Source organism: Hyperolius riggenbachi, chromosome 2, assembly GCF_040937935.1.
Source record: "Hyperolius riggenbachi isolate aHypRig1 chromosome 2, aHypRig1.pri, whole genome shotgun sequence".
Lineage (NCBI taxonomy): Eukaryota > Metazoa > Chordata > Amphibia > Anura > Hyperoliidae > Hyperolius > Hyperolius riggenbachi.
In genome coordinates this window covers 150,381,953-150,407,613 of record NC_090647.1, presented here as the reverse complement: position 1 = coordinate 150,407,613, position 25,661 = coordinate 150,381,953, and the positions used below count along the sequence as shown (strand labels likewise).

The 25,661-nt window shown below is 44.5% G+C and overlaps 1 protein-coding gene across 2 annotated transcripts in view; it reads right to left on the bottom strand.

The window, feature by feature from the left end:
- Positions 1–1,247: 1,247 nt before the first annotated feature.
- The window catches only part of ARF3 (ADP ribosylation factor 3), a 63,275-nt gene continuing 38,861 nt past the window's right edge, over positions 1,248–25,661 (bottom strand). For both annotated transcript variants that reach the window (XM_068267685.1, XM_068267687.1), the window contains exons 3-5: positions 25,345–25,455; positions 16,146–16,270; positions 1,248–8,997 (exon numbers count right to left, since the gene is read on the bottom strand). In XM_068267685.1, the coding sequence (XP_068123786.1) occupies positions 8,836–8,997; positions 16,146–16,270; positions 25,345–25,455 (398 nt within the window). In that variant the 3' untranslated portion in view covers positions 1,248–8,835. The remainder of the gene's footprint in view (positions 8,998–16,145; positions 16,271–25,344; positions 25,456–25,661) is intronic.

Genomic DNA, 25,661 nt, shown 5'->3' with positions numbered 1-25,661 from the left:
TGCTATGGTCCGTGTGAGGGTGGCAAATGTTTACTTCCAAACAGCAGACAATTCTTTTAAAATATAGTCCAGGTTTGCTGGATTACTTGTATGGAAAACAAAAGTTTGCTTTCTTAAAACAGAAACTATTTTCAATAATTCAGGTTGGAGTTAGCTACGATATTTCTCCCAGTACATCACTGCTGAAATATGCAAGTTATCCATTGTTGTCCCTGTGAACTTGCTGGGTAATCTGTAACTCTGGGTGTTTCAAGTCCTACTTCATAGAGCCACATTAATCCAAGCCATGCACTGACTCAACCAATCTAAAACAGTCTGTATGCATGTTGGATTAGTTTGGCTCTGTAATGTTACAGCTGACACATCATTGCATTCCAGTGGATCTGGAGGTGTGTTTAGCTCACAAGGACAACAATGCATAATTTGCATATTTCAGCAGCGATGCATCATGGGAAACATCTCGGAGCTCACTGCAACCTGAAATATTGCAAATAATTTCTGTTTTAAGAAAGCAAAGTTTTGTTTTAAATCACTAACAGACATTTTTGAAGCCACTATAATCTCTCTTCTCAACCTCTCCATTTTATTTCCTCTGCATCCACTTTCATAGGGCTTGTACACATGAGCCATGCAGGACTGTAAAAGCATCCCTTCAATTCTTGACAATTCTAAAGGCCAGTACACACAATCAATGTCACCTGATGGGGATCAGGACCCAATTCCTCAGGTGACATTGCAGGGCTGAGGCTGTGCAGGCACGTTGCTCGCTTGCAATCGAGAGACATGTTCTGTTATATGGTGGAGGGGGTGGAGCAGCATGGGAGTGATGTCACACATAGGTAAAAGGTCCCTAGGCAGAAATGGTCCACCAGGATGGATAGCTGGCTGACCAGTCGAGGTTTGCTATACACATGCTGGATTCTCGGCAGAGGCGGTTGTTATCGGCTGCCTAGGCCAGGTTTTATCTAGCGAGTGTACAGAGCTTTAGGTATGCAGGTTTCGGACTACCTTACAGATAATCTGTGCCTAGCCTGATAATCAGGCTTTATGAGCGTTTTCATGCGGTTCCTCCTTCCCTTCAGGTGCAGAAAAGCTCAACAATAGGTTCCTGCTCATTGAGCAGCTGGCCAATGGGATCCCAAGGGGGGCGGTCCCAACATGCCTGGCAGTGTTACTGCTGTCCATCAATGGAGTGAAAGTACATAAATATCATACGTGGACACAATGAAAGTAACAACAACAACAGGTTTTGCTTCCAGTGGTTTAATCCTTTTTTTGAAACACATACAGCTTACATTCCAAAATATACAAATGAAAAAGAATACCCAGCTTGAACCATACGTTCCACTATACACCACACAGACCAGAGGTAAAAGATAGAGAAGAGCACAAGTGAAAAAGGTCTACTGAGGCAAATAGCATCATTAACTGAGAAAGAAAACATGAAAAGTAACCTGATTACAACCAAACAATATCAATAAATATCAAATCAATCATCACTGGATTAAACAAAATGGTCCCTAAAGTAAAAAGTGCACTACGTAGTGTGAAAGAGCACAATGGCAGCTCAGGTTATTAATGCCACTTGTTCCAGCACACCAGGGCAGATAGGGATATAGCATACCCAACAGCTTGCCTATCCACTGTTATATTGGGTAGGCGATTCATATTCCAACACAGTCACAGGGCACTAAAGCACTGCTTATCCCAGATAGACCTGATTATACAAACATCCCATTCCATCACGTTTATGTTATCACAAGTGGAGCACAACCTTTCCTAGAGAACTGCAGCACTAGTCTGCTGAGGCTTGTGAATAAGTGCTTCAGTGATGGCTTCTCTCCCTGCCCCATCCATGTACAATGTATCCTGTCTTCTACTGCCTGTGCATCAGAAACGGCTGCATGGACAAGAAGCAATGGTGGCAGCAGCTACTCATGTCTAATGCATGTCTTGTCAACTAGGCCCAGTCCCACTTACATTCATTAAGAAGACGCACACGTGTTTGGTGCTGGCAGCTTCGGATGCCCCTGTATAACCAGGAGCCACCCCGGTGGAAACCGTCATACCGCATGTGCCTAGCGTGACCACAACGCTGTCTCCCCACAACATACATGATAGGAAGGAACACAGCCACACCCCAATATCTTTTATGACAAGCTAGCACGGATAAGCTCACCCTGTATACTTTTCTCTGTAATATGTGACAGATTGTACCTGCAGTTGCTGGTGTGCTTTAATTTTATCATCTAGCATCTTTGATTTGTAGAGAGATAGATGGGCCTGATCAGTCCTGTTACTTTGCTTATCTACAGTGACATCTGTGTATTTTCCCTAAAGCTCCAGCTGCAATCATATACCTGTAATAATTATTCCCACACCACAGTCTCTGTAACTGTCTGCAAGATCACATGCTAACCATTCCCAATCCCCAGCTAGTTGTGTTCTCCTCTCCTGACACCCTCTTCCTATTGTGAACAAGGAAGCCATGCAGGGATCATATTCCCCTGGCATCTGATGCTGTCTCCCACTTTCCATGTTCCTTTGAAAAATACATAGCAGGGAGCCGGAGGCAGAAAATGGAGCAGTAGCTAGATTTCTTAGACTGCTTGCACACTATGCATGTTGCTGAAAAGTCACACTGCGCATTAGAAGTGAGATGCGATGCATACAATGAAGCATACAGTCCATAGAAGCATGCTTCACTACAGTCCATAGACCTGCTTCACTACAGTCCATAGAAGCATGCTTCACTACAGTCCATAGAAGCATGCTTCACTACAGTCCATAGGCATATGCATCACTACTGTCCATAGAAGCATGCTTCATTACAGTACATAGGCATATGCTTCACTACAGTCCATAGAAGCATGCTTCACTACAGTTCATAGAAGCATGCTTCACTACAGTCCATAGAAGCATGCTTCATTACAGTCCATAGAAGCATGCCTCACTACAGTCCATAGAAGCATGCTTCACTACAGTACATAGAAGCATGCTTCACTACAGTCCATAGATGCATGCTTCACTACAGTCCATAGATGCATGCTTCACTACAGTACATAGGCATATGCTTCACTACAGACCATAGAAGCATGCTTCACTATAGTCCATAGAAGCATGCTTCATTACAGTCCATAGAAGCATGCTTCACTACAGTCCATAGAAGCATGCTTCACTACAGTCCATAGAAGCATGCTTCACTACAGACCATAGAAGCATGCTTCACTACAGTCCATAGAAGCATGCTTCATTACAGTCCATAGAAGCATGCTTCACTACAGTCCATAGAAGCATGCTTCACTACAGTCCATAGAAGCATGCTTCATTACAGTCCATAGGCACATGCTTCACTACAGTCCATAGACATGCTTCACTACAGTCCATAGAAGAATGCTTCACTACAGTCCATAGAAGCATGCTTCACTACAGTCCATAGGCATATGCATCACTACTGTCCATAGAAGCATGCTTCATTACAGTACATAGGCATATGCTTCACTACAGTCCATAGAAGCATGCTTCACTACAGTCCATAGAAGCATGCTTCACTACAGTCCATAGAAGCATGCTTCATTACAGTCCATAGGCACATGCTTCACTACAGTCCAGCGGCATGCTTCACTACAGTCCATAGATGCATGCTTCACTACAGTCCATAGAAGCATACTTCACTACAGTCCATAGAAGCATACTTCACTACAGTCCATAGACATATGTTTCACTACAGTTCATAGACATACTTCACTACAGTCCATTGAAGCATGCTTTAGTATAGTCCATAGAAACATGCTTTAATACAGTCCATAGAAGCATGCTTCACTACAGTCCACAGACGTATAATTCACTACAGTCCATAGAAGCATGCTTCGCTACAGTCCATAGAAGCATGCTTTACTACAGTCCATAGAAGCATGCTTCACTACAGTCCATAGAAGTATGCTTCGCTACAGTTCATAGAAGCATGCTTCACTACAGTCCAGCAGCATGCTTCACTACCTTCCATAGAAGCATGCTTCACTACAGTCCATAGAAGCATGCTTCACTACATTCCATAGAAGCATGCTTCACTACAGTCCATAGAAGCATGCTTCACTACAGTCCATAAAAGTATGCTTCACTGCCACTGTAAATGTGCACATTATCCTGTAAACGAACAGCACACTGTATGTTACCCGGCATGCTGTGCATTCTAATGGAAAAAGCCGCACCACTAATGTGCTGGCCCATTGAAACATAGTTGTCCGTTGCAATGGCTGCAGTGTGAAAGGAGCCTTAGGGCAGCAATTCTGGAAAAACTCTAAAGAAGAAAGACCAAACATAATGGGAATCAACATGTTTATGCTTACAATGCCCATAGTAAGAGATGAAATGCTTTCCATGCTACAAACACGGTATGGAGACCTAGTAAGAGTAGCGAACACTTGGATTTAGATAGCTAAGTGTTTCATTTGAGACATAACTGCAGAGTAACAACACTGTCACTTCTGAATTATATGCAGTTCTAAGTGGTAGAAGAAGAAATGATCTGCTGACATTTATAGTGTCATAAAAAATGTATAAGGCAAATAAACATACATACATATGAAAATGGGCAGACTTATGGATAAAACATACACTGGTGAACTGCTTCTCATCTTCACAACAAAACCATCGGAATGGCCCACATGAGCCAATATACCCACACAAGTGGCAGTAATCATGAAGAATAAGGCCACTTACCACCCATTTCATTAAAAACTACTTGCCTAGTAACCCCCCTATCCCCCCTCCCCGATTGGTCAATATGCTCAGGTACTATGAAGCTCTCCTATTGAGCATTGCATCAATATCAGACCATCAACTATCACATGTTGATGCCTGTGGTCATTTAATACAGTCCAGTGGTCTACAAGAGCACCAACATTAGTCTGACCCATGGCCATTCCAATAATATGTTACGCCTATTTCAGTAACATAAACAGAATTATAGATTTCAGAGACGCTTCAGACCTCGGCATTCTAAATACTGTAACGGACCTTCATCAGTAAAGCACCATATGAATGGTAAACATGCAGGAACGTAACACAATGGAACGAGCAGCAATGTTCTGAAGGGTGTAGAAGGGCCAGTGAAAGAACATGTAATATTGTAAAGCTTAGAGGCTCTCAGTGTCATCACTTGGAATCTGAAATGATCAAGAATAGTTAGTCAAGCAAAAGAAGACAGCTGCCTATTAGAAGGGTCTTGCTATAGGTTAGAAGATAGAGCTATAATTCATATGAATTGTCCCATCCTGACACATGATCATACAGGCATAGGCCGGAAACACTAGCATGAAGGGTTTGATCTGCTGTGCAGTTAGACTGCCACATTGCAGAAGTGCCTTATCGTGTTGCTCCATACTGCCCCTGGCGGCTAAGAAGGAGCAGTGCAGAGGTAATTGCATGCATAACATGATGCTTTGTTAACGCACATGTCCCAAAGTCAAAGATTTGCTTTATTAGCAAGATGTTAAATCTAGTATACAGATATAATAAGATCAGACAAGTGAGTGTTGCTATGAGCAGCACCTCTATTTTACCTCTGATCTTCTCTTACAGACTATACGTTCATAGGCAGGGCAGGGCTCTCATACTATTTTTTCTTAACAAGGCTGTGTATGTTTTGTCACTGACACATTCATGTATCTGTACTACATATAATACTCACCCAAGCCTCTGTCTTATTCTGTAAAGCACCACTACAGATGAAGGTACTATGTGATTATTAATACTCCAATTAGAGATGTAATTGGTTGTGCTTTGACGGTTCATCAAGGCATACATCTACCCTGTAAGCACAAATCACAACCTCAACACATAACGTAAACCCGGGAACTTAACGAGGAGCTCCATCCAATACTGAAGCATTAGAAGAAGGTAGTGGGTGATTTGGTCACCTTATGCTTGCTAAGACTTATGGCTCTCCAAGTGAACTAAACTGTTCATAGCTTGCATGCCAGAAATCTATGTGCATCTCATTAACTGGAAGTCTTCTGGCAGGTAGGCGGAGCACTTTAAAGTCCACAAAGACCATTTGAAATTCTTCACTGTGAGGGCTGTGAAAATGTGGACTAGTTTTCTATCAGAACTGGCTCTAGCAAAAACAGAAGATCATTTTTCTGAGGGAAGGAGTGTTTTCATAAAAGATAATATAGAAGAGCCTCCTATATTTCCAATACTAATTAACAGACTTTTGATCCAGGGATTGTATCTGATTGCCATGCGGACTTAGCCAATATCATCAAGAGTTGTTTCATCTTCCCTCTGGATCAGCTGAGGATTCTCAGGCTGCAGAAGAGCGTTCTTTTCTATTGTAGATTGAAGGATTTTGTTTTATATTGCTGGGCCTTGATGGATATACAGTGGAGTCTCTTTTATCCAGCACAGGAGGGAATTGCCAGATATGTTTTCTTGCCGGTTGCTCGAGAAGTCAAGCAACTGGTGCAAAATATGACATTAGATGGAGTGGGTGCGCAGCAAATCACTTACAAATCATCCGAGCGCTGGTCTTCTTCTCTCCTACAGCTCCCAGCAGCTTTGCGGCCTCCTCTGTGTACGGCTCCGACGCGAAACGTCACCTGATGCAGGTCAGGTGACACACCGGGGAACTGTACAAGGAAGCTGCAAAGCCGCCAGGAGCTGTGAGAGAGAAGACACCGGGCTGATCCGTAAGTCACTTCCACTGCGCAATACTCTGCAAACTGTAATCGTACGGTTCCGATCCGGATCCAATCCGGTCAGGTCATCCGGTCCGTTTGGCAGAGAAACGCAAGTGTTTAATCGGGACGCAACTGTATGGTCTTTTTTGGTCAAACTAAGTGAGCAACTTGAGAGGTTCCACAGGAGAGATACAGAGGTTATTATATACCAGTGATAGGCAAACTTGGCTTTCCAGCTGTTAAAGAACTACAAGTCCCACAATGCATTGCAGGAGTCTGACAGCCATGATTCATAAAGGCAAATGCATTGTGGGAGGAATTGTGTAGTTCTTTACCAGCTGGAGAGCCAAGTTTGCCTATCACGGTTATCTACACACGATGCCATATTGACCCTCTACATAAAACTAAATAATGCATTTTTGGTGGAGTCCTGACAATACTGCTGCAATGAAATATAAATATCTATTTAAAAAAACAATAGTTCACCCTGGTGATGTGCAGCTTCTGGCATTTCAGTTATTGTTATACGACACCTTTCAAGAAACATAATATTTTGCTATGTGTTTTGGAGCACACTTACCCATCCTTTATCCAAAGGGCACCATATGCTATCATTTGTTCTGAATTAAGTCAAAGAAATAAAAAAGAATAACAGAACAAGAATTTTGTTTTCCTGTATTCACAGTTCCCATCAAGCAAATAATCCCTATTATTCCATCTGTAGACAGAAAAAGGTCACTTGGAAAATCTGTTTCAAATCGACGACGTAATGATGAATCACCTTAACACTAAATCCCTGTCATGCCTTTTGCTTCGCAGAGAGTAACAACGTTGCGAAAAGACTCAGGCTGAAACCATGAGCGCTATGTTCTGTTTTCTTTCATAACAGCTGAATTATCATGAGGAAAAATACAGAACTAAATTAAAAAAAATAATAAACATAAGTGAAGATTTCACAGCCACCAAGTTTGAATAGAAGTGTCAATGCAGGTTGTAGAACATTTCAGTTTACTTAAACACTAAATGCAAATAAATGCATGTGTGTATTCCTTCAAGTTGGACTGGCTCCCAGTGATGTAACTGGCAGGAGGAGTGTAGATCGCTACGGTGACATCACTGGGACCTGCTCCAGTCATTAGAAATAAGGGTGGTGAAGGCTTTAACTACAAGAGCACAATGTGCTCAAATAACCTCTTATTTCATTACAGCAGGTGTTTTGAAAATTAAAAGCACAACCCACATGCACAGTTCATATACATTTAACTCTCCCACTGGCTCAAACAGATGCAAAGGAAACACTATGGCTTTTGCAGTCAGCACTAACGATCGGAGTGTAGCGGATCCATTTGGACTCTTTTATTGCAAGGGATTTCATTTCAACACCTCTATTCAAACCCAGCGTAGCAGCCGCCTCTTGTGTGTGCCTGGCACAGAGTGGAGAGCAAGTGTGGCAGAACTCCATATAAGCACTGCACTGGGAAATACTAGGCTGAATTATGCCACAGTAGAAATTTGGAGTGAGTCCCATATTCGGCAGATTACAGATTATCCAGTTTTGTACTGTATGTGGGAAAGGTTGGGCAAGTTTATACGATGACCTCACAGTATTAAGTCAACTGATTTAATAGGACCCAACCTTGATGAACCCCCCTCTTGGAAACGAAGAAAAATACAGTTTACTTGGTGGCACTAATTCAACTGTCTTGTATGCAGCATTGAGACAACCTGTCTTAAAAACAAATCACGATAAGCCAAATACATCTCTCAATCTTCAGCACAGGGAGCTTCCACAGAACATACAGACACAAAACAGCACAGCTCCCAAATCCTTTTCCTTACCGACCCTGTCTACAGGGGGTAGATTGCTATGGCATGTACTGCCAAATCTCACAAGTCCTCCCCCACCCAAAATCTCCAAAAAAGGACAAAGAGCGATAACAGCAGCTGGATGAGTCAGAAGAAACACGGCACCCGATAAAAACACCCCAAACCAAAACGGCAAAGTAAGCGAGTGTGGGACCAGAAGAGATGGGGTGGACTGGGAGAGAGCCAACCCCATCTTGCTCTGGCTGAGGAGGGAATTTTGGATGGAAGGGATGGGGGAGGAAGAGTCAGGCGCACACTGGGGAGGCAGAGGTAGGGCTGGGAGTCGTTACTTCTTGTTCTTTAGTTGGTTGGCTAGCCAGTCCAGCCCCTCGTACAGACCATCTCCGCTGGTGGCACAGGTGGACTGGATGTACCAGTTGCGGTGACGCAGAGAATGAAGGCCCAGCTTGTCTGTGATCTCAGCAGCATTCATGGCATTGGGGAGGTCCTGCACACAAAGGAATACACAAACAGTTAAAGGGAGTATTGATTTATATATTTATCAGTATTGCATTATTATAAATAGGATTTTTCTTTCGTAGGCAAATTTGAAGTTGATTCCGCAAGGAAGAAAAAGGTGATAATGTTTTCAAGGTCCCACAGTCCTTTCCAGCTCCCACCCTGTTCCACTCATTCATGTCAGTTACTGCATAACTCATTAATAATAATGTGCCTCTTAAATGGCCTGTACTGTAGGCGGCTACAAATGCCTGGCATAATAGGTCTGATTTTGTAAGGTTCCTAGGCTGTGGAGTTGTACAGAACATTGGAGGATATAGGTGTTCCTCTAAACCTGGCTTTACTGATTAAAGTCTCCTGCTATTAGAGCTTGCACTTGGCTCATGTAGGACTACAACTGTGGCTGAATTCGAAGTTGCAATAATTATTAGCAAGGAGGCACCCCCCCCCCCCCCTATACTGATTTTGCAACACCATGTCTAATTCGTGGGAGCAGCTGATTATTACAGCAGATCATGTGAAACAATAATTATGAATCGGTGCTCAAATCGAGCATCAAAGTTTATCTTTATTAACAAACATCTGAGTGATCTGAAATGGACATTCCCATATAGGGGCCGCAAACCCTTCCACCCCTATTCATGGCCGAGAAGCATGCATACCTTAATCAGGGCCACTATACCACAAGGCTAAATCCGTAGCCTCAAGTAAGCTGTTGCAACAAAAGTTGTTTCAAGTCTGGACTGGCCTCACAATCTTCCGGGAATGCTCTGTCCTCGGGAGCCTGGTTCCAGCAACTTGCAGTCCATTTCAGTGCTCAATCGGTCTCCTGTAGCCACACTGGGTTTCTGTACTTCTGCCCTGCATGTGTCTTGAACATGTGGACCTGCCGCCCGATTGGTTCAGCCTCCTCTCCGAGCTTTGTCAAGGCAATTCAGCCTACAGATTCAGCCTTATGATATTGGGACCCAAATTAAGGTATGAATGTTGGCCAGCTATTAATGGGGGTTGTTGCCTAGGAAACGTGCCTGTTGCTGGTGCACCCCACCTTATGCTACTTTATTAATGCGCATTACACTAGCAATGCAATTTGCTCTATTTGCACAATACACACTATGTCAGCTTTGTAAGTAAGAGTAAAATTGCAGTGCGCTACCTTTTAATCAACCCCAATGTCTCCTGCTTACCACAGCATGAAGTGCATGAAGACGACCAGTGCGGATAAACAAGGAAAAAACTAATAACTCTCACTGATAAGTAATTACAGCCATAAAACACTTTCCTGTCAGTAAATGGCTTCTGAGAGCAGGAAAGAGATACAAAGGGTCAATAATTCATAGATTTGATCTCTGGCATACTTCAATGAAGGTGTCATTGAGCAGAGACAATGAAACAGTAAAAACGTAAAAAATAGATTTAAATATAAAATAAAACTGTGGGATATCTAAAAAAGTAATTTTTACGAGAGGGAGGATAGATACAATTGTTTTTCTCATCAGTTTATTTTCACCTTGGATGTCCTTTAAGTGATCCTGTAAGGCAGGAATTTATTATAAGCTTTTTAGCTTAGGTCCTAGCAACCTATAGTGAGAACTGCTAAAAAGGTCAGTGAAATAGCAGTCATGTGACTGTTGCAATCCTCTCTATTATGCAATATCAACTAAGGTGTAATGCTCACTATGGAATTCTCCCAGCATGCTTTTTAGCTTCACCTTGGACATAGAATTTGGCAAATCACTGAACCTTTAACACAAGTGCTGGTTAAAGGACAACTAAACTGGGAAGGATATGGAGGCTGCCATATTTATTTCATTTTAAACAAGGCCAGTTGCCAGGAAACCCTGCTGATCTATTAGGATGCAGTAGTGTCTGAATCCCAACAGAAACAAGTATGCAGCTAATCTTGTCAGATCTGACAATAATGTGATGCATGCTTGTTCAGGGTCTATTGCTATGTGTATTAGAGGCAGAGGATCATCAGGATAGCCAGGCAAGTGGTATTGCTTAACCACTTAAGTACCAGCGGTCTCTGTCCCCTTAAAGACCAGAGACCACTGGTACAAGAAACGGTGGAATACCAACGAATTGCTGCACATACCCGCTGCAACGCCGTCCACCTCCGGCCACCCACTTGCCATCTCTATAATGGTTGAGTTTTTGTAAGCTGGTCAGGAGCGGCTTTCATTGGCTCCTGAACCTGTCTATCAATGTACGCCAGTGGGAGTGGCTTATGTTGATAGACAGGGTCAGGAGCCAATATAAGGGCTCTGCCATTATAGAGACAGCAGAGCGAGTGAGCTGCAGCGGGGAGACAGCGGCGAGATCGGCGGGAGCGTCAAGATCGGCGAGAATGTGGGGTGTCAGTGAGCTGAAATCTATACCCTGGCAGCCACATCAGCATCAAAACAGGGCGTAGATTTTTTTTTTGCTAATCATTAACCTATTTTAGTTCCTGGACGTAAAAACTACGTCCAGGAACCATGCGCGCTCCCGCGGGCGATCGCGCGCTCCCGGCCCGCGGTTCGTTAGCCACGTAATCAGTGAATCGGGCTATGGTGCCCGATCACTGCTTCCTCTCCCCCGCTGAAAAAGCGACATCTTCTCTCGGCGCTTTTTCTGGCTGTAGAGTCCCCCATGCGTCTCTCTAAGCGTATGTTACGATTAGAGTGACGTCATGAAAACAAACTCATGGCCGCCAACTTGTGGCCAAAAAGTAAAACTACAACTAAAAGTAAAAAAAAATAAAACTCAACACACATTTACATTATAAAACTCGGATCGGTCTCGAGAAAGCCCTGATGTAGGGGCGAAACGGCCGTCGACCTCACCTCCGCACCTCCATGTTGCTGCAGTGTCTGGCTAAGTACCACTTGGATACATCATTATTGTCATTTTATGCCATTGTTATGCTACTGTCGTTTTAAGATGAAGAGGATTATTAAAAGTTATTTTTTATTGGTTGAGCTGCTCCTGGAAAGCTTTTTCTCTACTATACAGTACATTATAAAACTATTGTTTACATCCCACCCTCCCAAAACTACCCAAATAAAATGTTTAATATAAAAAAAAACAAAAAACATTACAATAAAAAAAAAATGTAAATATTTACCTAAGGGTCTAAACTTATGAAATATCAATGTAAAGATGAAATATTTCTATTTTTTTTTTTTATTTTAAACTTGTAAATAGTGATAGATGCAAAAGGGAAAAAATGCACCTTTATTTCCAAATAAAATATTGTCGCCATACATTGTGATAGGGACATAATTTTAAAGGTGTAATAACCGGGACATATGGGCAAATACAATACGTGAGTTTTAATTATGGAGGCATGTATTATTTTAAAACTATAATGGCTGAAAACTGAGAAATAATGAATTTTTTCCGTTTTTTTCTTATTCTTCCTGATAAAATGCATTTACAGTAAAGTGGCTCTTAGCAAAATGTACCTCTCAAAGAAAGCCTAATTGGTGGCAGAAAAAACAAGATATAGATCAGTTCATTGTGATAAGTAGTGATAAAGTTATAGGCTAATGAATGGGAGGTGAACATTGCTCAAGTGAAAACGACGGAACGCGAATGGGTTAATCAATATGTGTGTATTAACATTATAGTGCAGTGCATCCCTATACCTATCATGGGACAAAATCTCTCACCTGACGAGAAGCAATGCTCTTCTCTAGATAACAGAGTGGTGGGAGGTATATAACTAGGGAAGACTAGCTAAAGTGCTGAGTAGTGTGGCTGTGACTATGCAGAGAGCATACAGGGCCGTTATCATTAATGGAATGCACACTACCAGAGAGATAGGCAGCTGCGTGACATACACCAGGGCTTTTCATCCTTTTCACTCATTGTACCACTTTTTTCACCTGAAACATTTCAAGTACCACCAGTGTTCCAGCGCAATAGATCTGACCCGATCAAGCTCGGCTGTTTCCAACGGAGAGCCGCAAATGCACATGCACTCCTACCAACAAGGAGATTTTCAAGGGGTTCCAGTGCTGGATCCCCTCTACTGAGGAGGAATGGGGGAGCCTTCTTTAGGATCCAGAGGGTTTCTCCCACGGGGAACTTTTTTCTTACAGGTACACTTTAAGAAAGAGGGGGGCATATGGGAGGGGAATAGCAGGATTAATTGCTGGGGGGAAAAAAGATGAAAATTAGATTGCTAGCTAAGGCCCGGTTCACATTAGCGGTGGCTATCCGGAATAGCCGTGCCGGAGCCGCACCGCATGCTGGCCGGACGAAACGGACGCACGGCATAGCAATGTAAGTCTATGCCAGGGTTCACATGTGTCCGTTTCGTCCGGACCGGAGCCGGACCGGATCCGGACTCCGGTGTCCGTTCCAACATGCGCTATTTTTTGGTCCGGCTCCTCCGGCAGCCGTATCCGGGGCGGAGCCGGACTGCACCATCCGGCCAATGGAAACCAATGAGAACCGGAGAGCGCACAACACACTGGCAAAAAATCCGGATGTTCTACCCCACTTCCTATGAGGATTGTTGCGGCGATATTGTATCGGGGACACATGGGCAACCATTTTGGAGTGGAGCAGCACGAGCTGGAGATGTTGGCAGCATGTTGGAGGTGGAGGTGAGTGCTAAACAGCGGAGGGCCTGATTCCACAGGTCCCCCTTCTGCTGACCTCCCAGACCCCAACATTTTTTTTTTGTTTTTATACAGGTTGTTATCTCTTTAAGAATCCGGATCCGGACCGCAACCGTGTTCATACCGCACGGAAACCGTATGCAACCGGACCGGATCCGGACAGGAACCGTACGGTTCAGGTCCGATCCGGCTCCGGTGCGGTCCGGACATCCGGTGCGGTTTTTGCTAAACCGCAAGTGTGAACCGGGCCTTACAGACTGCCATTATTACCAGTCTGTAGGTAGATTGCCACTATAGGTACCACTTCAATATAGGTAGCCTCACCCACCACGCAGAGCTGGGCAGTGACTTGCTACAAAGTTCGGTTCCCCCTTACTTGCTCCTCTCTGTGCTGTCCCGCGTAATAGTTCAGACCTTAGATCAGTGGTAACCCGGCCGCAGTAAGGAGACAGCAAGACGAGCGGTCCACACTGACGACAGGGCAGCACAGCGAGGGGTAGCCGTCATTTGTGGAGGCAGGACAGGACCAGGACAAGTGGCAGATGGGCAAATAAGTAGCAGGCAAACTTGGAATGTAGCACCTGGCCAACTCCAAAGTACCACTGGTGATATGCGTACCACAGGCTTAAAGGCCCTGACATACACAAGGTGCATTATGCATCACAGGACTATCGGTGCTCCATGCTGCCACCTCCAGGACTCTGAGAATCATGTTAAACACAAGAAAAATTGTGCACTCTTAAAACCTAATGCCTGGTTATAACACCATGCAATTTCCCGTTAGATTGACAGTGGAAACTATTATTTCCAACAGGTCTGATCTGATTTCCGATTGTTTTTCTAATCGAATTTCCAATCAATTCTATACAAAATAAATCAGAAAAACAGTTGAAAATCTTATCTGACCTGTTGAAAATAATCAATCTATCTGACGGGAAATTGCATGGTGTGTACCAGGCATAAACGTGCCCATACATGGTACAATTTTTCCTTTTTTTTCGATTAGATAATTTAATTTGATTATTCCGATAAGATCGAATATACATTTTTTTCCAACATCTCTCATCGGACTTTTATAGGGAAAAAAGCAGGACAATTGTACATTTTTCTTGATCGAAAAAAAAGGATTCTTTTCAACTTTCATTCGATTTGATCGTTTTGTCCAGAAAAAAACCCTGTAAAATCTTTTTTTATTGTACTGTGTATGTATGTATGTATGTGTACATCTAATGCTTGATACACACGATGAGATTTTCTGGCAAATTTAATGTCAGACTGATTATTTCTAACATGTCCGATTTGATTTACAAACGATCTTCCAATCACTTCTATGGAAAAATCGATTGGAAATCAGATCGGACATGTTGGAAATAATCGATCTGGCAGTAAATCTGTCAGAAAATCTCATCATGTGTACCAGGCATAAGGACATTTTGGACAATGGACTATTCCAATTGATTTCCCAAAATGTAATTAATCACAGATACTCTTTAACCCATTAGCAGCAACTCCAAGCGAAATATTTTGTTTGAAGATGCTGCACTCATTTTATCCTTAGCCAGCTGAAATCTTTGTTCTGCCTACTGAAGTCATGCAGAGCGGCGCAGGGATATTTACATGTTACCGGACGCTGGACCGTCGTCCTCTCTTCACCCACCTGCGGCCCTGCACTCCCGGCATCCTCTTCTGACTTCTGATCACGTTATTACATGTTCGGGGCTCAGAGGATAGTGTCAGTGGTGCAGCGCCACCCAGTGGTGAAGGAGGGGAGATGAGAGAGACTCTTCCATCACCCCTCTTCCACCATCGGGTGGCGCTGCACCACTGACACTATCCTCTGAGCCCCGAACATGTGATAACGTGATCAGAAGTCAGAAAAGGATGGCAGGAGTGCAGGACCGCAGGTGGGTGAAGAGAGGAAACCGGTCCAGCGTCTGGCAACATGTAAATATAAAAACACCTCCTACACCGCTCTGCATACGCTGCCAGGCTGGGCAGGAAAGCTTCAGCCCTGCAGCCTAATAACATTTTACTTTATTTAGCTGATAAAAGGTTAAAGAGACTCCGAGATAAATAATTATATTAGATTTAAAAATACCCGGGGCTTCCTCCAGCCCCATCCGCCTGGATCGCTCCCACGCTGCCTTCCTCAGCCGTCTCAATCGCCAGTACCGGGTCCTATAACTTCAGCCAGACGCGACCAGTTGTACGCATGCGCAGGGACGCACTCCGTCTCTATGCCACCTGCGCAGTACGGAGGGAGCACACTGCGCTTGCGTCAACTGGCCCTGACTGGTCGAAGTTATAGGACCCGGTACTGGCGATTGAGATGGCTGAGGAAGGCAGCGTGGGAGCGATCCAGGCGGATGGGGCTGGAGGAAGCCCCAAGTATGTATAAACCGTTTATTTTGTTGATCTCTGGGTCCCTTTAAGTTGGTTTTCACCTCAAATTTTTTTTTTTTCCCTAAAGCTGACTTATGACTGCAATACAAACATCAAACATATTATCAATCATAAAACCAACCTGTTTATTTGCAAAGACAAGTAGCACAGCATCCCGGAGCTCATCCTCCGCCAGCATCCTCATTAACTCTTCACGCGCCTCATTAACTCTCTCTCTGTCATTACTGTCCACCACAAATATTAAACCTGACAAAACAGGAAGACGCAAATCATTACACGGTACTCCAGTTACGCTATTCTGCTGTATTTAATCCCTATATATTATAAATCAATAACACATTAGTCTGCCTTGCAAATCTACAAGCACTTTGGGAGCAATTCTTACCATCACTCTGTGAAACAAGATATGACAAAATACAAGAATCCATGCAGGAGATTTATGAATGCTTGGGGAAAAGAAGACTCAAGTGTTGGCCATACGAACCATGAAACCACAGGCTAGGGAATCCCGCACACTGCTTTATCTGTGGATCCAGAGGGCAGATACAGAAACTGGAAGCAGAACTGCATAAACTAGTCAGTAATCAAAAAGCCACTAGCAATCCATGATATAGCTAAGATATTTAATGTTCTTTTTTTCATATTATTTAGGATCTTTTCTATCATGTGCTTAAAGAGGAACTCCAGTGAAAATAATGTAATAAAAAAAGTGCTTCATTTTTACAATAATTATGTATAAATGATTTAGTCAGTGTTTGCTCATTGTAAAATCTTTCCTCTCCCTGATTTACATTCTGACATTTATTACATGGTGACATTTTTACTGCTAGCAGGTTATGTAGCTGCTGCTAGCTGTTTTGGCTGTTAGAGACAGCTGTAAACAGCTAATGCCTGTCTGTGAACCTTGTTACATTGTGGCAAACTGTCAAAAGTACCGCGGTCCTCAGAGCTTCTTGTGGGAGGGGTTTCAGCAAAAAATCAGTCATACAGCGCCCTCTGATGGTCTGTTTGTGAAAAGCAATATATTTCTCATGTAAAAGGGGTAATCAGCGACTGATTGGGATAAAGTTCAATTCTTGGTTGGAGTTTTTCTTTAAAGGGAAGGTTCACGGTGGTTTAAAAAAAAATAAAAATGCTAATCCACTTACCTGGGGCTTCCTCCAGCCCATGGCAGGCAGAACGTGCCTCTCCGCAGGCTCTCGGTCTCCTCCGGTGGCGCACCCGACCTGGACAGGCCAGCTGCCAGGTCGGACTCTTCTGCGCTCCAAAATGCACCTCACGCGGGCGCGCAGACGTCATCGGACGTCCTCAGGGCTGTACTGCGCAGGTGCAGTCGTTCTGCGCCTGCGCAGTACAGCCCGGAGGACGTCCGATGACGTCTGCGCGCCCGCATGAGGTGCATTTTGGAGCGCAGAAGAGCCTGACCTGGCAGCCGGCCTGGCCAGGCCGGGTGCACCACCGGAGGAGACCGGGAGCCTGCGGAGAGGCGCCGAGGGCACGTCCTGCCTGCCACGGGCTGGAGGAAGCCCCAGGAAAGTGGATTAGCATTTTTTTTTTTTAAACCACCGTGAACCTTCCCTTTAAAGGAAACCAGAGATAAAATAATATAAAAGTTTTCTACATACCTTGGGCTTCCTCCAGCCCCATCTACACGGATTGCTCCCACACCACCGTCCTCAGCCTTCAGAGCAAGAGAAGTGCGCTCTCTACATATCTCACCGGCAGCCGGGACCCAGTACTGGAGCTGGAGAAGGCTGACGAAGGCAGCGTTGGAGCGATCGGTGCTGATGGGACTGGAGGAAGCCCCAGGTATGTATAAAACTTTTATATTATCTAGTCTCTGGTACACTTTAAAGAATACATGTACTTACAAATGTGCTAAAACAAATCAACATTGCCCCTTGTCAATAATGTGATTCCATCACGGAGTCTGTTCCCCTGCAGACATATGAGATCTGCTGTCAGCTGCTTACAAATACTTCCCTGTTCCTAGTAGTCCATCCATTGCATACAGGAGTGTTGTGGCTGCGGGAGCCCCTGCCAGTTTCTTTTTATCTAGTGCTCTGAGTTACACTTTAGAACATACATGTCATACTCTGGCCTGGGGCCAAACCTAGCCTGCAGAGCCATCAATTTTGGCCGGCAAATGGTTTTCCCACTTTGCATTGTGTTCGACCAACTCTAAACTACCAGGGAAGCCATATGGGAAGGGAGAACGAGACACCAGGGAACTGTATATGGGAGGGAGGAGGCATTAGATACCAGGGAACTGTATAGGGGAAGGAGGAGGGCCACTAGACACCAGGGAACTGTGTAGGAGAGAGGGGGGGCCACTAGACACCAGGGAACTGTGTATGAGAGGGAGGTGGCCATTAGACACTAGTCAACTCTACAGGGAAGGGTGGAGGGTAACTAGACACCAAGGAACTGTCTAGGGGAGGGAGGTGGCCACTAGACATAATGGAATTGTATAGAGGAGAAGGGGGCCCCTAGATACCAAGGAACAGTATAGGGGAGGGAAAAGGCATTAGATACCACAACAAGACAAGACCTAGAACAATAATATCACGCTTTTCTCCTGGTGGGCTCAAAGTGAAAGGGAACTGTATAGAGGAAGGAGGAGGGCCACTAGACACCAGGGAACTGTATAGGGGAGGGAGGTGGCCACTAGACACTGAGGATGGCCTGCAACTTGGTCCCAGTGTTCAATTTCAGCCCACTTTCTATTTGAGTTTTACACCCCTGCTTTAGAACCTGGACTGACAAACCAATAATATTTTATTCCATTTTAATGATCTCCGCTATATCTTCAACTAATTCCACTTCATGGCAACGATTAAGAGCAAAAGTCCCATGAAAACAGCTTACATGTTTCAGACCATACCAGGTATTGCCAAGTCCACCCTTGGTGGAGTGGTGTTACCCCCATCTTTCCCATCTGCAGAGAGCAACTTCTTAACCTGAGTGGGGTCAGGTCTAATCTCCCCACCTGCCTTCAAAGTGGTTTCCTAATTGGTAACCCTTGTTTATGGGTATATTTCACGGTGTTCACTTTACCCCTGATTTCTCCTCTCAACATACCACATCATACTGGCTCTTGGTTTCCCCTTTTGTGTCAGTCAGAGCCTTGAATAGGAGGGACAGCGCCACGACAGAAGGGAGGCCGGCAAAGTGGAGAAGCCACAGAGGTACAGTTCCAGGTATGGCCACCTCTTATATTTATCCATAGTTCAGGTATCCTTACTGTGATCATATATTACACATATGAAGGTTGCAAACATTTCCCACATAATAGCAGACACATTTTAATAGAATCCAGTTCAGGTTTGCTGGATCACACAGGCTATTCACTTCTCATCAAGCTTACTAAAGCTCTAATGAGAATGTCAACTATGTACTCTGCAGTTCATATCATATACACAAAATAAACGTTTGTGTCGATGAATAGTAGAATGGATGTTCTGAATAGCACTAGTTGTGCACCAGTGTCCGGCCTAACATCACAGTCACATTATGAAAATTACAAACTTGTATTCAGTGTTTTTAAGTTTATTAATAATAACAACATATATATAATATCAGCACAAAGTTCTGTTCCAAACAACTCCGTTCTACAGACCTCTTGCTGTGTATTAGGTGTATATATGTTTCTGAAATAAGCTCAGGTTTATAGAACAGTTAATAGAATGACCTATAAATGAACTGTGCATTGTGCTGCTGTTCAGCTGGGCTCAGAGGGCACCAGAAGCAATTATCAGCACTCTCCATCCTCACAATATGCTCGGCATTAGGATCAGGACAAGTTAAGTGAATCTGTTAGGAATAGTTAAAGGTTGAATGGAAAGTAAGGTTAGAGATCCTTAAATGTAATGATTTAAAGTGTAACAAAATATCACTGTAATTTTCAACTTATTTGTCATCTTCTTCTTATTAATATTTAGTATTTATATAGCACTGACATCTTCCGCAGCGCTGTACAGAGTATATTGTCTTGTTACTAATATACAACAATGAAAGTGCGCTCACCCCTAATACTCACCCTTAATCTTATGCTAAACACTTAAACAGCACAAAGCACAAAATCCAAAATACATACACAAACATTTCAAATCAAATTGTGTCCTTAGTGACCAGTGAAGCCACTCCTAACTAAATTAAAAATCCCTGTCCATGGATCGCAGAAGCCATCACCAAGCCTATAGTGCATAAATCCAGTTCCTCCAGATTCTGCTCTCTCATGTATCAGCCTCCGCAAAATCTTCCTCTCAATATTATATCTCAGTGACACATAAAAAAAAAAGAAAAGAAAAAACAACAACAGCGTGATACTGTATAAATTCTGAGTGTCCACAATATTCCACCACCTGTACAGAGCTTCTGTGTATTATCTTCCACCACGTTAAACAGGTATCACAGACCCTCACCGTGTTATGTGACTGCCAAACCACAGACAGTAAAGGAGCACAAGGATTAGCCAGCAAGCCTCCCCAAAGATTCTAGTTCACCACACATCACACGTGGTCTCTCATCTTGTTTGTTGCCATCCAAATTATAAGACAGCACACAGGTAGGCTTCAAAACCTTCACAGGCTGTACTGAACATACAGTGGCGTTCCTACCACAGAGCGCAGGGGGGCGTGGCGCACCGGGTGACTGACAGCTAGGGGGGGTGTCGCCACGACCCCCCCACAGCAGCAGAGCAGGAGGGGGAAGCAGCGCTAGGAGGGGCAGTGGGGGCAGCGGCGGGGAGGGGGGCTAGAATCCCCCCCTCCCTCACCTGGGACCCCTCCTTCTGCCTCTCTACCCCTCCATAGATTACCGGCAAGTGCAGGCTCGGCGGGAAGGCATGCAGAGAATTACTCACCTCATTTCCGCATTCCAAGCGCTGGAGCGCAGCGTCATAGGTCTCCGTTTTCAATGCCGCCCTCTGTGCTTCCTGATTAGCGGCAGCACTGAAGGCGGAGATCTGTGACGACATGACGCTGCCAGCGCTTGGAACGCGGAAGTGAGGTGAGTAATTCTCCACACGCCTCCCGTCGAGCCAACACTTGCCTGTAATCTATGGAGAAGGAGAGAGGCAGAAGGAGGGGTCCCAGGTGAGGGGGTTCTGGCCCCCCTCCCCGCCGCTGCCCCCACTGCCCTTCCTTCTAGCGCTGCTTCCCCCTCCTGGGGCATCTATACAGTGGGGGCTAGCTATACTGGGGGCAACTAAACTAGCTATACTGGGGGCATTTAAACTAAGTTTACGGGGGGCAACTACACTAGCCATACTGGGGCAACTATACTAACTTCACTGGGGGCAACTGTACAAGCTATATTGGGGGCAACTGTACTAGCTACACTGGGGGCAACTGTACTAGTTATACTGGGGGCATCTGTACTAACTATACTGGGGCAATACTAGCTATACTGGGGGCAACTATACTAACTTCACTGGGGGCAACTAGCTTCACTAGGGGCAACTATACTAGCTTCACTGGGGGCAGTTATACTGGGGGCAACTTTACTAGCTATACTGGGGGCAATTGTACTAGCTATACTGGAGGCAACTGTTCTAGCTATACTGGGGGCAACTGTACCAGCTATACTGGGGGCAACTGTACCAGCTATACTGGGGGCAACTGTACCAGCTATACTGGGGGCAACTGTACTAGCTATACTGGGGGCAACTGTACTAGCTATAGTGGGGGCAACTGTACTAGCTATACTGGGGGCAACTATACTAGCTATACTGGGGGCAACTATACTAGCTATACTGGGGGCAACTATACTAGCTATACTGGGGCAACTATACTAGCTACACCGTGGGCAATTATATTACCTACACTGAGGGCAACTATATGAGCCATATTGGGGGCAACTATACTAGCTATACTGGGGCAGTGGCGGCGCCAGGGGGTGCTGAATCACCCCCTAAAATTCTCCAAGCACCCCTAAAGCACCCCCCAGCGTGAACTGACTTTCGGCGTCTAATAGACGCCGTGTCAGTTCACTGACAGCAGCAGGCCGCAGCTCTGACAGCGGCAGAGCAGGGCTACAGTAAAATGGCGCCTGAAGCCCTGCTCTGGAGTCTGCAATGCAGGGCTTCGGGCGCCATTTTCCCATAGCCCTGCTCTCAGCGCAGGAGTTTCAGTTGCTGGCTGGCTGGCTGGCTGGCTGCAGAGGATTGTGGGAGCTGCGCGCCGGACAGAGGCCGGGACAGGAGGTCTGCTGCTGCTTCAGGTGAGTAAATGTTTTTTTTATATTAGCAGGTGTATCAACTGTTCTGGCCAGGTCTGCTACATGACTGAAGTGACTGAAGTGCACATGATTGCATGTATTTTCTGGTGAAATCTTCCACATGATTGCATGTATTTTCTGGTCAGGTCTGCCACATGATTGCACGTATTTTCTGGTCAAATCTTCCACATGATTGCATGTATTTTCTGGTCAAATCTTCCACATGATTGCATGTATTTTCTGGTCAAATCTTCCACATGATTGCATGTATTTTCTGGTCAAATCTTCCACATGATTGCATGTATTTTCAGGTCAACTCTGCCGACATGATTGCATGTATTTTCTGGGCAAATCTGCCGACATGATTGCATGTATTTTCTGGTCAAATCTGCTGACATGATTGCATGTATTTTCTGGCCAGGTCTGCTACATGATTGAAGTGTTTTCTGGCCAGGTCTGCCACATGATTGTATGTATTTTCTGGTCAAATCTTCCACATGATTGCATGTATTTTCTGGTCAAATCTGCCGACATGATTGCATGTATTTTCTGGGCAAATCTGCCGACATGATTGCATGTATTTTCTGGGCAAATCTGCCGACATGATTGCATGTATTTTCTGGGAAAATCTGCCGACATGATTGCATGTATTTTCTGGGCAAATCTGCCGACATGATTGCATGTATTTTCTGGGAAAATCTGCCAACATGATTGCATGTATTTTCTGGGCAAATCTGCCGACAGGATTGCATGTATTTTCTGGGCAAATCTGCCGACATGATTGCATGTATTTTCTGAGCAAATCTGCCGACATGATTGAACTATTTTCTGGTCAAATCTGCCGACATGATTGCATGTATTTTCTAGTCAAATCTGCCGACATGATTGAACGTGTTTTCTGGTCAAATGTGCCGACATGATTGAACGTAATTTCTGGGCAAATCTGCTCACATTACGTGTATTTTCTTGAGAAAACCTGCACAATTATGTGAATTTTCTGGGGAAAGGGTCACCAAAACTTGGGCCCACTGTCTTTGCGTTACACTTTTAAAGGGAACCCGAGGTGAGAATAATATTGAGGCTGCCATATTTATCTACTTTTAAGCAATACCAGTTGCCTGGCTGCCATGCTGGTCATCTGCCTCTAATTCTTTCAACCATAGACCCTGAACAAGCATGCAGCAGGTCAGGGGTTTTTGACAATATTGTCAGAACTGACAAGATTAGCTGCATGCTTGTTTCTGGTATAATTCAGTTCACTACTGCAGCCAAATAGATAAGCAGGGCTGCCTATTGTTTAAAAGGAAATAAATATGGCAGCCTCCATATCACTCTCAACCCGGGTTTACTTTAAATTACAGTTAGCTCCGCCCTCATCCGGTCATGGCCATGCCCATTTTTCGCCGCGGCACCCATTTTTTGTTAGCTACCTATACTGAGGCCAACTTAAGTGGGGGGGAGCCTACACAGTGTTTTTTTTTTTTTTTAGGACGGGGGGGGGGGGGGGTTGTGTCTTTTAATACCCAGCATTAGGTGTCAAATGCCCTAGGTACGCCACTGTGAACATATTCGGCAGATTAATGCAGCTTCTAACTGTCTTATTACACCACCTATTAATTAAAGGAGCTCCTCATAGTGTAAAACCGTATTTTTATTAAAAATTGTTAAAAGAAGTGCACTGACATTTCCCAAGTAAAAACAAGCTTCTTACAACGATAGATCCGCCACATGCCGACTGTCCACGCCTGTAGCTCGGAGGTGCTGTTTACCGTGGTGGAAGACAGTACACAGAAGCTTTGTACAAGTGGTGGAATATTGTTGACACAATTTATACAGTATCACGTGTGTTGTTTTTTTGTCTTTTCTTTTCTTCATGTTTCAATGAGATATAATATTAAAGGCTGATACATGTGGAGGAACTGGATTGTCTTGTTACTAACCGTTCCTCAGAGGAGCTCATGATCTAATCCCTACCATAGTCATATGTCCATCATAGTCTAGGGCCAAATTAGGGGGAAGCCAATTAACTTATGTGTATGTTTTGGGGACTTGGGAGAAAACCAGAGTGTCCAGAGGAAACCCACGCAACCAACATACAAACTCTGTGCAGATAGTGCCCGGGCTGGGAATCAAACCAGGGACCCGGGACTGCAAGGCAAGAGTGCTAACCACTACACCACCATGCTGACCAGTCTTGTGTTTCTTGTAATACTGTTTATCACATGGCCGTGCAATCGGAACGCAACATGTATGATCGCACGTCATCTGTGATACTATGCACTGCAGATCCCATTCAATACAGTGAATGAATCTGTGCTGCGATTGCCAAAAAATGCATGCAGCAGTGCAATAACGCATCGCACTGCTGCACAGCGCATATGATGGGAACGGTAAAAGGGCTGTCTATGGCTTTCTACCGTTCTTGTGTGTCGCACACTATACGTGCTGCTGAAATGCGCACGGCACGCTTATAGTCTGAACGAGTCCTAAGGGTTAAACTTAAAGGAAACATCAGGCAAAAATAAAAAATAAAAACAGCATTACTCACCTGTGGCTTTCTCCAGCCCCTAGCAGCCGACTGTCCCACACCGACCGCTCCGCTGTCCGCCGCCGTACCGGGCTCCCCACACGCTGTTCAGGCCGACCTCGAGGTCGTCCTTACTGCGCCTGCGTGAAGTGTCGCTGTCAATCATGGTCACGTGGTCGGCGGCACACTGCACAGGCGCAGTTCTGCGTCTGCGCAGTGCATGCGGGGAGCCTGGGGCGGCGGCAGAGAGGTCAGCGTGGGAAAGTCGGCTGCAAGGGGCTGGAGAAAGCCCCAGATGAGTAAGGCTGATTTTTTTATTTTTCCCTGATGATTCCTTTAAGTGCAAGGTAAGGTTAGTGTTAGGAATCCTTTAAGTGCAAGGTAAGGTTATTGTTAGGAATTTTGGAGACTAAAAGCAGGGCTACTGGATAAGAATACCAATGGAGCCAGGAAAGGTCAGATAAAAGCAGGAAAACAGGAAGGATAATTCTATGTCTAAATGGACGCCTTTGGTATTGCAGTATGGGACATGTCGAGCCACACATTTACCAAGTGTCTATACATGGATACCTACCCTGAGTGTTCTGGAAGTAGTGCCTCCATAGTGGCCGAATCTTGTCCTGACCACCCACATCCCACACGGTAAAGCTGATGTTTTTGTATTCCACTGTCTCTACATTGAAGCCTGTGAGAGGATGCAAATGGAAATACATTAAATGGTTTAAATTATCTTTAATTACTAGAAACAAAGCCCAAACCTGACTTGTATAAACCAGTATAGTTCATGACTAGCTATATATTGTGAATGCAAATTCAGCTTTTGGGAAAGCAATACATGTGATATACATGGACTTTACAAAGTCTTTTGACACACTTCCCCACAATAGTCTG